This window comes from Sturnus vulgaris, chromosome 4, assembly GCF_052056855.1.
Source record: "Sturnus vulgaris isolate bStuVul1 chromosome 4, bStuVul1.hap1, whole genome shotgun sequence".
Taxonomy (NCBI): domain Eukaryota; kingdom Metazoa; phylum Chordata; class Aves; order Passeriformes; family Sturnidae; genus Sturnus; species Sturnus vulgaris.
The window spans coordinates 62648202-62661416 of record NC_142246.1 but is presented as its reverse complement, the minus strand read 5'-3'; the positions used below and the strand labels follow the sequence as shown (position 1 = coordinate 62661416).

The following is a 13215-nucleotide window of genomic DNA, read 5'->3' as shown; positions in this document are numbered from 1 at the left end:
GACGTATCACCTGCTACAGGTGACCCTGCCTTAACAGGGGGAATGGATCAGATGATCTCCAGAGGCCCCTTCCCTAGCAGTTCTGTGAACGCTGCGACAGTCTGGGACAAGTTATTGCGCGCAGCCTTAAGAGCCCAGGCGGGCGCTGCATCCCCACTAGTGAGCAGCGTCCCCAGCGATGAGGGCGGTGAGGGGGATGAGGGCCATGAGGGAAGGCGCGGTCCCGCTCACCTGGCTCACCTGCGCTCACCTGGGCGTGCGCAGCCCGCGCTCCCGCCCCGCGCCGCGGCCCCGCCCGCGCCCGGCCCGCGCAGGCGCTCCGGGGGCTCCGCGCTGTCATGGCGGCAGCGAGCGGCAGCGCCGGCAGGAAGGAGATGGGGCTGGCCGGCAGCGCGCTGTGAGGCGGCGGCAACAGCAGCAGCGAAGGCTGGGACTTGAGGCGCCTTTGAGCGGGCGGAGCGGCGGCCGGCGCAGCCCAGCCCATCCCAGCCCATCCCGCAGCCGGGCAGCGCAGCCGTGCCCGGCCCCGGAGCCCGCGCCCCCTCCGCAGCCCGCGGTGAGTGCGAACTTGGCGGGGCGCTGCACCTGCCCGTGGCCGTGCCTCAGCGCAGCCCGGGCCGTGGCGGGCAGCAGCGGGCGGGAAGGAGGAGCGTGTTCCCTCTGGGTTTAAAAAAAAAAAAAAAAAAATTAAAAAAAGGAGAAAGAAAGCAGATTAAAGCGGTGCGGTGGGGGCTCGGAGCGTGGCGGGTCCGGGAGCACTTCCGCGGGGAGAGGCGTGAGCGCTCCCGGGGCGCGGAGCAGGGGCCGGGACGTGCGGGCTGTGGGCAGCGCCTGACGGAGCGCGGGCTGAAACACACCTCGGGCTGTCCTTCAGGGCTGCCGATACCTGCCCGAGGGCAGCGCGGTGACAGTCGCCTCCTGCCGAGGAAAGAGCCGCGATCCCGAGAGCAGGAGTCCTCCCCGCCCGCCTGGCACCCTCCCCCGCCGGACGCCGCTTTCCTCGGGAGCCGGAGCCCGAGGGAAGGAAGCCTCGGGCCGCCGCTCACCTTCCCGGCTGACCGCGTCTTCCCGGAGCCGCGAGCGTGGGGAGCTGGCGCTGGAAGCCGTAGCCTGCGGTGAACTGGCCATGGCGAGTGAAGGCAAGCAAGTTGTTCAGCCAACAGGTGATGATGGAGGAGGAGGAGCGGGAAAAGAAGGAAATGCTGCTGAAGGGAGAAACGTGCTGCAGCCTTTGAATCCAGGAGTGCCCATCCGAGGCATCAAGATGAAATTCGCTGTGCTGACAGGACTGGTGGAAGTTGGTGAAGTGTCCAACAGAGACATAGTTGACACTGTGTTTAACCTGGTAAGTTGATTGCCTGAATGAGGGGAAAGAACAGCGCGGGTGTGCAGAAGAGTCTGCAGGGGTTTTGATACTGTTTTTCTGTTAATGATTTTTTACGTGTTTACACTTTCGCCATGCTGGATTTCAACGATGTTCTTTTTACTTACCACAAAAGCTGGGGAAAAAGCAACGAGGCTCTTTATATACACAATTATACTTGAAACAACTGTAAGCATCCTCCTCCTTTGTTTTCCTCAGAGAATTATTGCTTTATTTAGAGCTGAGAAGTGTATTGTTATGTTTAAACATTTAACAGGTGTACTCAACAAGAAAGTTAAATGTTAATTTTGTAACTCAAACTGTCATCAAAACACACACACTGTTGTAAATCAAAACAGTTTTTCGAAGATGTTTACATCCCTTCTTGCTTCCTGTTGGTTTTGGAAGTAGGTAGAACTTTCATGTTCTGTGTGCAGGGGGTGAGGATGTCAGGGAGCTGTTCATTCTAACATGTTTTACATAGTCTGCTTTTTGGGAAGAGTAGAATTTGGTTTCAGTGTCCTTTTTAAAATTAATGAATTAGGGACTCAGCTGCTAGTTTTTGAATGCTGTGGGGCTGTATCTAATATTTCATACCAGATCTCACTAAACATAAACTTTTCCTTGTTGAACTATAATTGTAATATATACCATTGTTCTTTTTGGGCCATTTGCTTTAAGTTGCATAATTTAAAGCAATTAGACTAGCTAATAATATTTCCTTGATGCAGGAAATCAAACATTAGGAGAAAAAGTCTCAAGTATACAAGGATACTCTGCTATTACCAGAGGTCTTAAAACATCTCTAAAAACAATTATCGTCCCTCCTCCTTCCTTTGAGTGAGCAGCTCTGACTCTAAAACAATGTGGTTTCTGACAAACCAGGAAGTGAGAGCACTTAATGATATAAAGCTCACTAACAAGGAAAGTTGAGGCAGAAGTCATACTGGTTTTTTTATGCTGTTTGCGTTTCAGTTATTTTGTTGTTAGTCTTCTTTGCGACACACAAGTTTTAATGGTCACTAAATATTTGTGTGCAGTGTCTGTTTCATGTTTTTCAGTGTTATCTTCTTGGGTTATGATAAATATTTACTTTGGAATATTTTTCTATTAACAGTGTAGTGACCTAGATTGTTTGGAGGAAAGTCTTAATACAGGGGAATGGCAGTAGTGACAAAAATAAAGTGCAGGTCAGAGGTTTCGTGGATGCTTCAAGTATGAGGAAGTGATTTAAGTTACTTGGAGTCCACTTGACAGTGTCCTGGACTAAACCCAGCGCTCACATACATGGACATGAGGTTCTAAAGGAAATTCTGGTGAACAATTTAGAATTTAGGGCACTTGTGTGAGGGGAAATTGTTCATGGGTGTGTTAAATTTTACTTTGTTTCTAGTGTGGTCTTTTGAGTGGTGTGCTTAGATGTGTTTTATGGCAGCAGTGGAAAGAGGTTCAGCAGAATAATTAAACATGTAAAAGCTCCTCGATTTCTGTGATTCCTGTTCTGCTCCATTTTTGACAAGAGAGGAGCAAAAACTTCAGCATGATTTAGAGTACCCTTGAGTTTTACATTTAAGAAGTCTGGAGAATTTGACTTGTGGACTGCGTTTTCCTGGATCTTCATTTCCCAGATAGACAGGGGAGAGTTTTTTACGCATTGGAAATTTTTGAAACTGTGTTCTCACTTTCTCTGCAAGTGAAACAGCATCCCTGACCTCTCTGAGAAGATTCCTCAACCATTTCAGCATACCTTGACTATGTGTGGGAGGCTAAAGGTCATGTTCCTGCCCCACATTATTTTATCAGCTTATGGGTGTCATGACACAACCCCAACAGTTTGGTAGTAAGGATGCTTTGCCTGAATACCTGAGAAAAAAATCCAAATTCTGGAGCCATAGCAAAAACAGTAGGCCCCTTGATTTCTCTGAGTCCCAGGAAAACATCAGCTAGCTGGCAAATCAGGTGTTTTGGAAGATGATGTCTCAAGGTTAAGTGGTTTTATTAAAACTGAAATGCATGAAAAAATCAAACCAGTCAAGAAACTCATAGTTTTTGTTATAGAAAGCAATTATTTTGTAGATTTTTATTTTAATAAAAACTGTGAAGCTGACTTTTTAATGTAGCTTTTTGGATATGAGGGATATGAAATCTCCCTTCAGAGCAATGCTCATTCATCTGTCAAAGAGTTCTGCCTCAGTTCATTTGTTACCTTTGACCATTTTGTCAATTAATACCTCTGAATTCACGCTGCCCAGAATTTAAGGTGTGTCAAGTACTGGTTAGCAGTGGTGTGCCTGGTTTTCTCTGTGTGGGTGTACAGGAAATCTGTAACTTTTATCTGAAAAGGTGACTCTTAGCTCTGGCTTTTCTGGTAGTTTGTTTCCCCATGGCTTTGGGAGCACATTTCCTCAGGTGTGTGCAGCTTGAGCTGGGGGTATGACAATCACACCCTGATCTGCTGTTGCCTAATGGGGTTAAGCCCCACATATCCCCTCCTGTTTGGTTTCGTTCTCTGTGGTGACTCACAGCTGCAGGCAGCAGGGATGGGAGCAGAGATCTGCTCCTCATGATTTGGAAAGAGGACAGCTGCACTGTCTGGGGTTTGTTTGGTCACTAAGTTGAGGCATCTTTAGACCAGGGTGCAAGGAGGGCTGGGCAAATCTGGGTGGAAAGGTGGCTTAGCATTTTATTCTTTATGGCATAACTACCCTCAAATGTGAAGAGATAATTTTTTAAACAGGAATGTTACGTGCCCTAATATTAATTTCTTGAGAAAACATGTTGCTCTTCATTATGTCCTTCCAACTTGCTGTAGCATATGGAGATTATCAAGAGAAGACCGAAGTTCTGCCTTGATGTTTCTCATCTCTAAGTATTTAAGAGATGGTCACGTTCTGTATGTGAAAGACTCAGGAGGTCAAAAATCTAAAGTGCACAGTAATTGATCTGCTGCTTTCTAAAGAAATTTAAGCCTCTGTGGTTCTGATTACTCAAGCAAAATAAGTTGTTCATTTCAGCAGTGTGGGATCTTGGAGAGCCACCTCTGACATTTTTTCTGTCCAGCAGTGTAACAAAGTGCTTAGTGAGCTCACTTGTAGCATCAAACCCCTTCTAGTCTTGTTTTATTCTCTTTGGAAATTCTACTCCTGGAAATCTACAAGTTTTGGTCAGTTTTGTTTTGGTCAATTTTCTCAATGAACACAGTTTCCCAGCCCACACTGAGTGTGTCTTTGTGTATTTCAGCACCTCTTAAAAGTGAAGAGGGAAATAGGGACTTTCTAGAAACTGATTATTCTGTGGAAAACTTTGAAAGCACGTTCTTGTTCAAGTATTAATCTGTTCTGTTGGTTTTTTAGACAGACTAAGCTAAACTATAGGTGTATATTTCTCATGCATTATGAATTTTATTTTTAACTGATTTCAGGCAGCAATAACTCCTTGAATTTCCTTTGCATACAAATCAGGTGAATTCCTGTTGGTTACCTCATATTTTCCCTCCTTAGTTTATTAAAATAAAAATCCTTCCTGGCTGAAGAAGATGATAGAAAGGAAAAATAAATTACTTACAGTGGGAACTGTTACTAACTTAAAATAACTCTTAAGCCAGTTTTGTTTTAAAAAGCTTTAGTGATTCTAATTGTTTTATTGAATATGGTATGGATTATTACTTGATTTGGTTCAATTTTTTCCCCTCAATCTGTGTTGCAAAGACTTTTTTTTTTAAATTTCTCTTTGGTGAAGAGAATGTGCTGTTGCTTCTGATTCTATTAATGGATTATGAGGGTCTCACCAAGAGTGACAAAGTGCAAATGAGAAAGAAACACAAGTTTTTATCACCTTTGAAGGAAAAATAATGGGATCTGAAGAGCAGAGGCTAAAATTGCTTTGTAAATTTAATTTGTCAGCTCTTTCACTTCTGCCAGACTTTACTAAAACCCCAAACTAAAAATCAACCTAACTTAAAAAAAATCTTACAGATTATTTTCCTGCTGGTACATCAAGATTCTAATTTGGATGGTTTTTGCACACTAATGCAACTAGAACTGCAACTCATAATGGTTTTTATGAAGTCTGAATTCCCCTTTTTTTGTCTCTTATCACAGACTTACTTTGCATATATCATGTTGTGGAAACCCCCCAGAGCTAATGCTGATAGAATTAAATGCATTGCAGTAGTAAAAATCCACCATAAATGTCTTTATAACAATGCATTCCTTTCATTATATTGCTCTATGTTTTTAGAGGCTTTATTTTCTACACAAACTTATCAATGCTGATGACGAATGAGAGTCACCAAGAAGCTCCCATAATATCACTGAATATTGTGTATTTCTTAATAGTTGCAGTCTTCCTTAGTGGCTTCCCAGTAAATACACCTCTGGCTACAGTTATCCTAGTTCAGTCACTTCTGTCCACTTACAGTACAGATGATAAGGTAAGTCTGTGGCTTTAGCTGGGTCAGGCTTGTAGGGCTTTTTTATAAAAAAATCTTACTAAATTGAACAGTCAGCTGTCTTAGAGATCATGCACGGTTTTTACTTATTGAAGTGATGCATATTGGGTTTTTTTCAGGTGTTCATACACCTTGGACATTACTTTGTGTTTAGTGGAAATAACAACCTATGTAGAATGTGCAGGAACTGAGGGAAATTTTGTGGTTGGCTGAGAAAGGCCTGGAATGTAGTAATGGCAGTCTTTAATTAGACATGCAACAATTTAGAAGAAAATTGTCTAGGCTCTGAAGAGGAGCTGGTTTGTACTTTGGCTGTGGTATCAACTCACTTCTGTAACTGCAACTTAAAACACAATATTGAGGACAAAATTTTGAAGACTGCATGGGAAAGTGTTCAGTTTTGCTTACTCTTCCACTAAGTTGCCAGACTTTCATAGCTTCTCGTGTCCAGTCTGAGATTTCAAGTGTCTGTGAAAGCCTGGGAACATGCTCTGTGTTTTCCAGCAGTGGTGGCATCCGGTACTGACATTAATAGACTCTGTACAAACATAAAACAAAGCTAAAAAAGCAAAGCTGAACTGGGCATTTACATATATCATGTCTTAACAATGCAATATTTGTTAGACGATTTTTAATTAGCAATTTGTTCTACAAGGAAGCTGGGTCAAATTGTGTTCATAGCACGGCTTAGAAGTCCCCTTTAGAGGGAAACACATCAGTTCAATGACAGATTTTTCTAGGTGGTGTCTGGTAACAGAGGACTGGGAGTCAGGTTTCCATTGCAGTCGCTTTGCTGTCTCTGGGTAATGTTTTGTGCTGCTTCTCCCAGACAGTCCTGGGCTGAATGGACCATGGGCCTGATCCAGCAGTGCAGAGAGCACAGAAACCTAGGGGCCATATGGACTGGCTCAGATAAAGCATCTGCAGATTAGGGAATAGAATTAAATTAGTCAAAAGCATCAGGGAAGCAGGTGGATGGTATGTCAAAGTTTCCACAAAGGCTGGACGTTGCAGAGTGATACAAAAAAGGATAATTATAAATGCATGTTGAATCAGCACGCTTTGATTCACTCCTCCAATAATCTTTTTGAAGATGAGTGTGAGTGAAGAGAAGGCTTTTGAAGTTGCTGTATTGGCTGAACATTGGAGGTTGAGGAAAATCAAAGATGAAGTATTTGCTCAGTTCCTCTTTCAGGTAGTGTTGGTTTGGTACAGTGTTCAGTACTCAGTGGCTAGTCAGGTGTACATTCAGATGCTGAAGTTTGCAGGGAAGTCCCAGTCTTCTGAAAATCATCAAGCCTGATTTTTTTTTTTTTTTTTTGGCATGTGTTACAGATTGAAGTCTGATGAAAGATGAAAAGAGCTTTGTCTGTGGTTTCATTCACTATCTTTGTATTTGCTTTACCACCTCTTGGTGAACCTGCACTCATTCTGAGCTGTCTCTTGCTTGATGTGGTGCTCTGACCTTTTATTTTTTGCTAGATAAGTTGGAAGCTTAAAGCACTGATAGCTTCTGTCTTCATGCAGTCATCAAGTTCTTTATGAGCCTTAAGGAAGAAGCTTTAATCCATTGCACAGATGAAATAAGCTCTGCAGTTTAGTCACTGTAATGTGAAATGGCTTCTTGCTACCTTTGGTGTTTCTGTCTTTTTCTGTCTTCTTTAAGAATCTATTCTGTCAAATTCACTCTTGCGTGCATTTAATTTATGCGTATCTTTTTAAAGAACTTCTATTTATTTTAAATGGGTCAATCTGGCAGAAAGTTTTTGTTCATAATCACTAATTACAGTTAGCTAACTTTCTGCTGTTCAAGTGTCTTCCCCAGCCCCTAGAGGCCTTGCTGGCCTCTTCACAACGTTTTGCATAATGGTTTTTGGTATTAGCTTGACCTAATTACTAATGTCCTAATTTAGACTACGTTTCTGCTTTAACTAATTCTGGATTTTTCTGGTGGACTTGATATCAGGCTAGAGCACATTACTGCCCATCCAAAAGGTAATTTGGACATTTTTATTTGACTCTGGGAAAGCCTCAGGCTTTGTCTGTGAGCTTTGGCCGTTTGCCAGGAGTTTGAGAGCTCCATGAATATGGTAAATCAGGATACTATTGCCACCTGCCTTGGGAATGCTCTGCATGGCCAGTGGAGACTGCAGTTTCCAGCATGCTCTGTGCTTAGGGCAGATAGCAATCGAGATGCATCCTTGCACAACTGCTCTAATCAAACTCACTAAATGATGATACTGCAGGAGTTGCAGTAGTACCTTTCCCCGAGCCACTGGAGGCTTTGTTCTCATGCTGGGAGCCTGGAATAATTTGTGAAGAGCTTGCGTTGCCACAGTGCTTTAGATTCCAGAGCTTCACAAATAGGCATAAGTAGTTTCTAAATAGAAACTAATTTGTGGAGAAGAAAAATCTAATGCCTTCTGTTGCACTGGATTTCCCTAGTAGTAACTGGGGAGCTGGGAGCAGCTATGTCCCAGGCATGATTTTCTTGTTAATAGCTGCCTTGAGAAGATATTTAAATGAGAATTGCTAGTGGGAATAGGATGTGCTCTGTTGCAGCCTATAAACGTTCCACTAGTTTGAGCTGCAAGTCTCTTTACTGTAGCCTGCATATGAATAGTTTTGTTGATGTTTTTGTACTCTACATGTATCTAGGAAAAAAATTCCATATGCGTCATTGCAGAAAATTCAGATTATTTTTTGTGTGACTGAAAAGCTGGAATTGAATTGTTCAGGCGAAAACCTCTTCTCCCTTGTTGATGCAACTGAAGAAATCAGGACTTGAAGAGCTTCTGGGTTATCTTTGCTTTGCAGTTGAAAATGAAAACCAGAATAACTGTGTAGGACTCAGCTGTTCTATGAAAGTGTGTTATGTGTTTGCCAGCATCTCCCCTTTTGCCATCAGCAGTTGTTCTGTGAGGTGTGGACAGAAATTACAGAGATAAATTCACTAAATTGAGCCTATTCTATTTGCCCCACTTAGATACTCCAAATTTCTAGGTTTGTCCTGGACTAGCCCTGTGAAACAGTAAGAATGCATGGGGTGACCTGTAGTTTATTTATTCTCTCGTTGGGAATGCTGAAAGACAAGAGGCACCAGGAAGCAGCAGGTAAGATGGTAACTGCAGCAGGAGGGCAATTTCTATAATAAAAGAGCAGCAAGAAGAGAACCAGTAGCATCTCACAGTGAACTGGAAAATGTGTGATTATGGACTCCAGCATGCTGAATGTTTGCATGGCAAACCCCTCACAAAGTGGTTCCTTTATCAAACTGTGTATTTGGGTGGGAATTGTACTGGCTGCTTTCCCAAACATGATTTGGGTGAGGGCAGGTAGGGAGTGAGGTAAACCCTGTTGGTGTAGAATTGCTGAATAAAGGCTTTGCAGATTCTGCAACTTTTCTGTTAATAGAGAAGGTTTTAAGTTGTGATGTTTGCATTTCTTGGGGTTAAAAACATTGTTCCTAAAGACAATTGTTTTTTACGTGATTATAATGATCCAAGTGGACCTTGGAATCAGTGAGTGCTTAAGAAAACCAACCAAAAATCACCACCACCAAAAAAACCCCCCAAAAACAAAACTACAATCCCCCTCCCTCCAAAAAAACCCCAAACCAACCTGAAAAACAACACACTCTCCCCCCCGCCCATCAAACCAAACCCAAAAGGTTTTTTGTGTGGAATCATAGACTTCAGTTACAAAATATGGCCAGTGATACAGAAGTAGAATTGCTGATGAGCCTTAAAACAATGCCATTGAGGGGAGGATAAGAACCAAATGACTAATGTTGTGAATGGTGCATGACTGTTAAATAAACAAATGGAAACTATCAGTCCAGTCAGCATCTGCCTCCTGCTAATGTTTTTGTTGAAACTAACCATGTGATTTGTCTCTAGTTGTGGTTGTGAACTTGATTGAAAAGAACTTGCAAGCTTTTCTTTTCTCCCTGTATAATGGGAGCTTACTTATACTGTAGAATTTGTTTCCACTATGTAATTTAGGTGCCTAATGCCTGGCTTTTAGGTATCTGATATGGAGTATAAAACTGAGTAACTGTGGTTACATTTTTAGAATGTATTTTGAACCATCAAACATGAGATGATGAGATGTGTGTGTTTAATATATTGCTGCTGTTACAGAATGGGAGAACACCTGAGATGCTGGAAATGGATATTTCAATTGTGATAGCAAAAGATTCTCTGTCCAATTTGCAATCTATAGCTAAGGGTCACCTTCTGAAGCTATGAAGTCCTTAACACTTCAAGTTATTTTAAACAGGGTAGCAGTGGTTCCCAACAGAACAGTGAAGTGCAATGAAGAGTTCTCAGGATCAGAAACTGTACCAGTGGTTTCCCATCTTTATATAAATCAGTAAATGCTTATGAGGAAATTGTTGCCATGCTTCCTTGCCCATTTATTCCTTAAAAGTGAGTAGATTTTCTACTGTTTAACCCCACACCAAGGACACAACTTTGTCCTTTCTGTGCCCCCTTGCCTCCTCTTCCATGACCAGGCACCTGCTGCCTTCATCCTTGGCTGCAGAAGTGAGTCCTGAGCACTCACTGGAATCTGTAGCAGGCTGGGAATCTGTGAATGCCACTGTGTGCTGCAGTTGCTGTGCATCAGCTGATTGGCAGGAGCATTGCCTTGGGGAGATGTTTATTCCATGACTCATCTGAGACCTGGTGCTGAAGTCTCCTGCCCTTCCTGTGTACTGCTTTTAAAGCAGAATGGCTCTTTGGGAGTTTTGCTGGTTTGGTAAAGTCTCACCTCTGTGGGAAGTGAAAGCCACCCTGATTTCTGTCCTTAGCAGGAGGAGTTTCAAATTGCCATTTGTCAGGATTGAGGGTGCTGTGAGTGACTTGTAAAAGAGCACTTGTAATACCTCTTCTGCAAAGACCAGGCTAATAAACAGCAAAAAATGCCAGATTCATTGAGTATGGGGGGAAGGCACAGAAGGAAACAAGTGTCAGACCCTGTGGTTAAGGTATTTGAATAAGGTTTTCTATCACTCATACTCAAATTTCACTTGAGTGCAGAACTAGTCTTGCTGTCTTTGTTGCTGTTCTTTAAAGATGGATCTGTCTGTAGGGATTCTTTAATTAGGTATGCAAGGGGCTGTTGGGATCTCTTTCTAGACATATGAATAGAAGTACAGGTAACTGTAGAGGAGCAACCGAACTGCCCAAAGGTATTGTCATAGAATCACATCACACATGAGCAGTTTAGTTTAATCACTGTAACTGTGCTGCTATAAAACTTGATTATAAACTATTTGTTTTAAATTCAAGTTTCTGTATTCAAATCCCAACTCTCTGAATATCACTATCTTGTCACCATCTGTCCTATTAGGAAAGTTGTGGCAGTCTGGTGAAGTTACCAGTGACTAGAAAAGGGAAAACATAACTCCAAGTGTTAAAAGAGGGGAGAAAAAGGTAGAATCCAGGAAATTCCAGGCTGTTCAGTTTCACCTCTGTGCCTTACAGGATCATGGAACAGATGCCCCTGGAAATTGTGCTAAGGCATATAGAAAACAAGGAGGTGATTGGTGACAAGGCGTCACTAAGGGCAAATCAAAGGACCTGACAAATTTGGTTGCCTTCAGTGATGGAGTTACAGCACTGGTGGATGAGGGAAGAACATCTGATGTCATCTGTCTGGACTTGTGCAAAACATTTGGTACAACATCCTGTCTATAAACTGGAGAGGCATGGATTTGATGGATGGTCCACTCACTCGATTACAGATTGCCCAGAGAAGTTGAGGATACCCCACTCCTGGGTAGTGTTCAAGGCCAGGCTGGATGGGGCTGTGAGCAGCCTGGTCTAGGGGAAGGTGTCCCTGCCCATGGCAGAAGGGATGGAACTGAATGGGGTGCTTTAAGGTCCTTTCCCACCCAAACCACTTGGTGATTTTGTGATTCTTTGTTAATCTCTATGGGAAAACCTACTCTCAAGTACACAAGAGTGCCAGAAATTTAAGCTTAACTTAGATGTGGTGGCAGGGGGGGGAGAGTTATTTCAGTGGCTTTTGAATTGTGCCATTCCTGTCACATATTGTTTAGTGTCTGTGTTTTCATTTGCTGTGCAGTGTGACACTATCCTGTAGCTAGCTATTGCTGACATGTGGGGTTTAATGAGTGTTTCATGCCTCATTCCTGCTCTGCTAGCTGAATCCCAGTATCTTCTTGAGCAGGATATTTCTGTGCATATTACTGACAATGGGGCTGGTCAGACACAGGCTTAGTGACCATTTTGCACCATGCATGACACCTTCTGTGCAGAATAGCTCTTTAACTTTGAAATACAGTGTGTCTTCTGTGGGTTGGCAGTGCATTTGAGTTCTGTAGCACTGACTGATCTTGATGCTTCGGTTTCCTGTTAAAGTAGGTATATGGGGAGGGAGGTGAACAGCTTTAAATACTCATTTATTGTAATTTTCCAGTTGAATGTTCAACTTCTCAACTTCTAAGAGTCAGCTTTAATATTTCCTGTAGCTCTCTTGCTCACATATGTGAGGCTGGACTTGTAGTTAGAATTCTCTTTCCCAACTCTTAAAAGTTTTGTTCACCAAGGATATTTCTAAATGGGTTTGTTTGCCTGTGACCTTACTGTGCAAATTGGAAAGAATGCTTGAATGCACATATGGATTCTTAAAACAAGTATTGATCCTTATAACAATGGGATCGATGCAGAGTAAAGGATTTCTCAATTGCAGTAATTGCATGTGCAAATTTCTATATTAAAAGGTGCCTGAACCTCCATCTTAATATTCAGAGTTTTGAAGGCAAATATGCCTTTGTTTAGGAAGGTTAATAATTTGGCTAAGAGGACCTACTGTCCAATCCTGCATGCTAACTCTCCCTGGTTAAATTGACCATGGCATCAAAGAAAACAGAACAATCAAATGTATGGATGACAAGTATAGTTATCCAATATTAGTTATCCAAGCATATGTTTTTTTTATCTTCAGGCAGTGTTTTGTTATGTGTGATGTAGTTGTGATCTCTGTAAGGTGTTTCCATGTTCTGGTGCTGTGACTCTGTAAGGTATTTATACAGTCAGATGTACACTGGAAAAATGTTAAGATAATTGAGAAGTTACTCTGAAGAGTCAGTGGTTCAGACATTAAGATTACCCAATGTCTTCTGTTTCAAGCAATCTTCAAGCATTTTCTCTGAAGTTCTAGCGTTTTTTTGCAGGCACTGTGTGATACTGTGCTCCAGAGATGTGTGTGGGTTCAGCCTTTGATGAGATAACAACAGATCTTCTAACACACACACTCCTGCTCCACAGACACTACTGAAAGCAGGCAGGTTTAGATCAGATGTCAGGAAGAATGTCTTTACTCAGTGGGTGGAGAGGCACTGGCACAGGCTGCCCAGAGAGGCTGTGGGTGC

General features: G+C 42.5%; 1 protein-coding gene across 5 annotated transcripts in view; it reads left to right on the top strand.

Moving 5' to 3' along the window:
- The first annotated feature begins 800 nt into the window (after positions 1-800).
- The window catches only part of LRBA (LPS responsive beige-like anchor protein), a 361227-nt gene continuing 348812 nt past the window's right edge, over positions 801-13215 (top strand). For 3 of the 5 annotated variants that reach the window (XM_014878944.2, XM_088164093.1, XM_088164092.1), the window contains exon 1: positions 802-1345. In XM_014878944.2, the coding sequence (XP_014734430.2) occupies positions 1127-1345 (219 nt within the window). In that variant the 5' untranslated portion in view covers positions 802-1126. Of the gene's footprint in view, positions 1346-13215 lie in introns of all 5 variants that reach the window. The other 2 variants (XM_088164094.1, XM_088164095.1) reach the window with 2 other exon arrangements.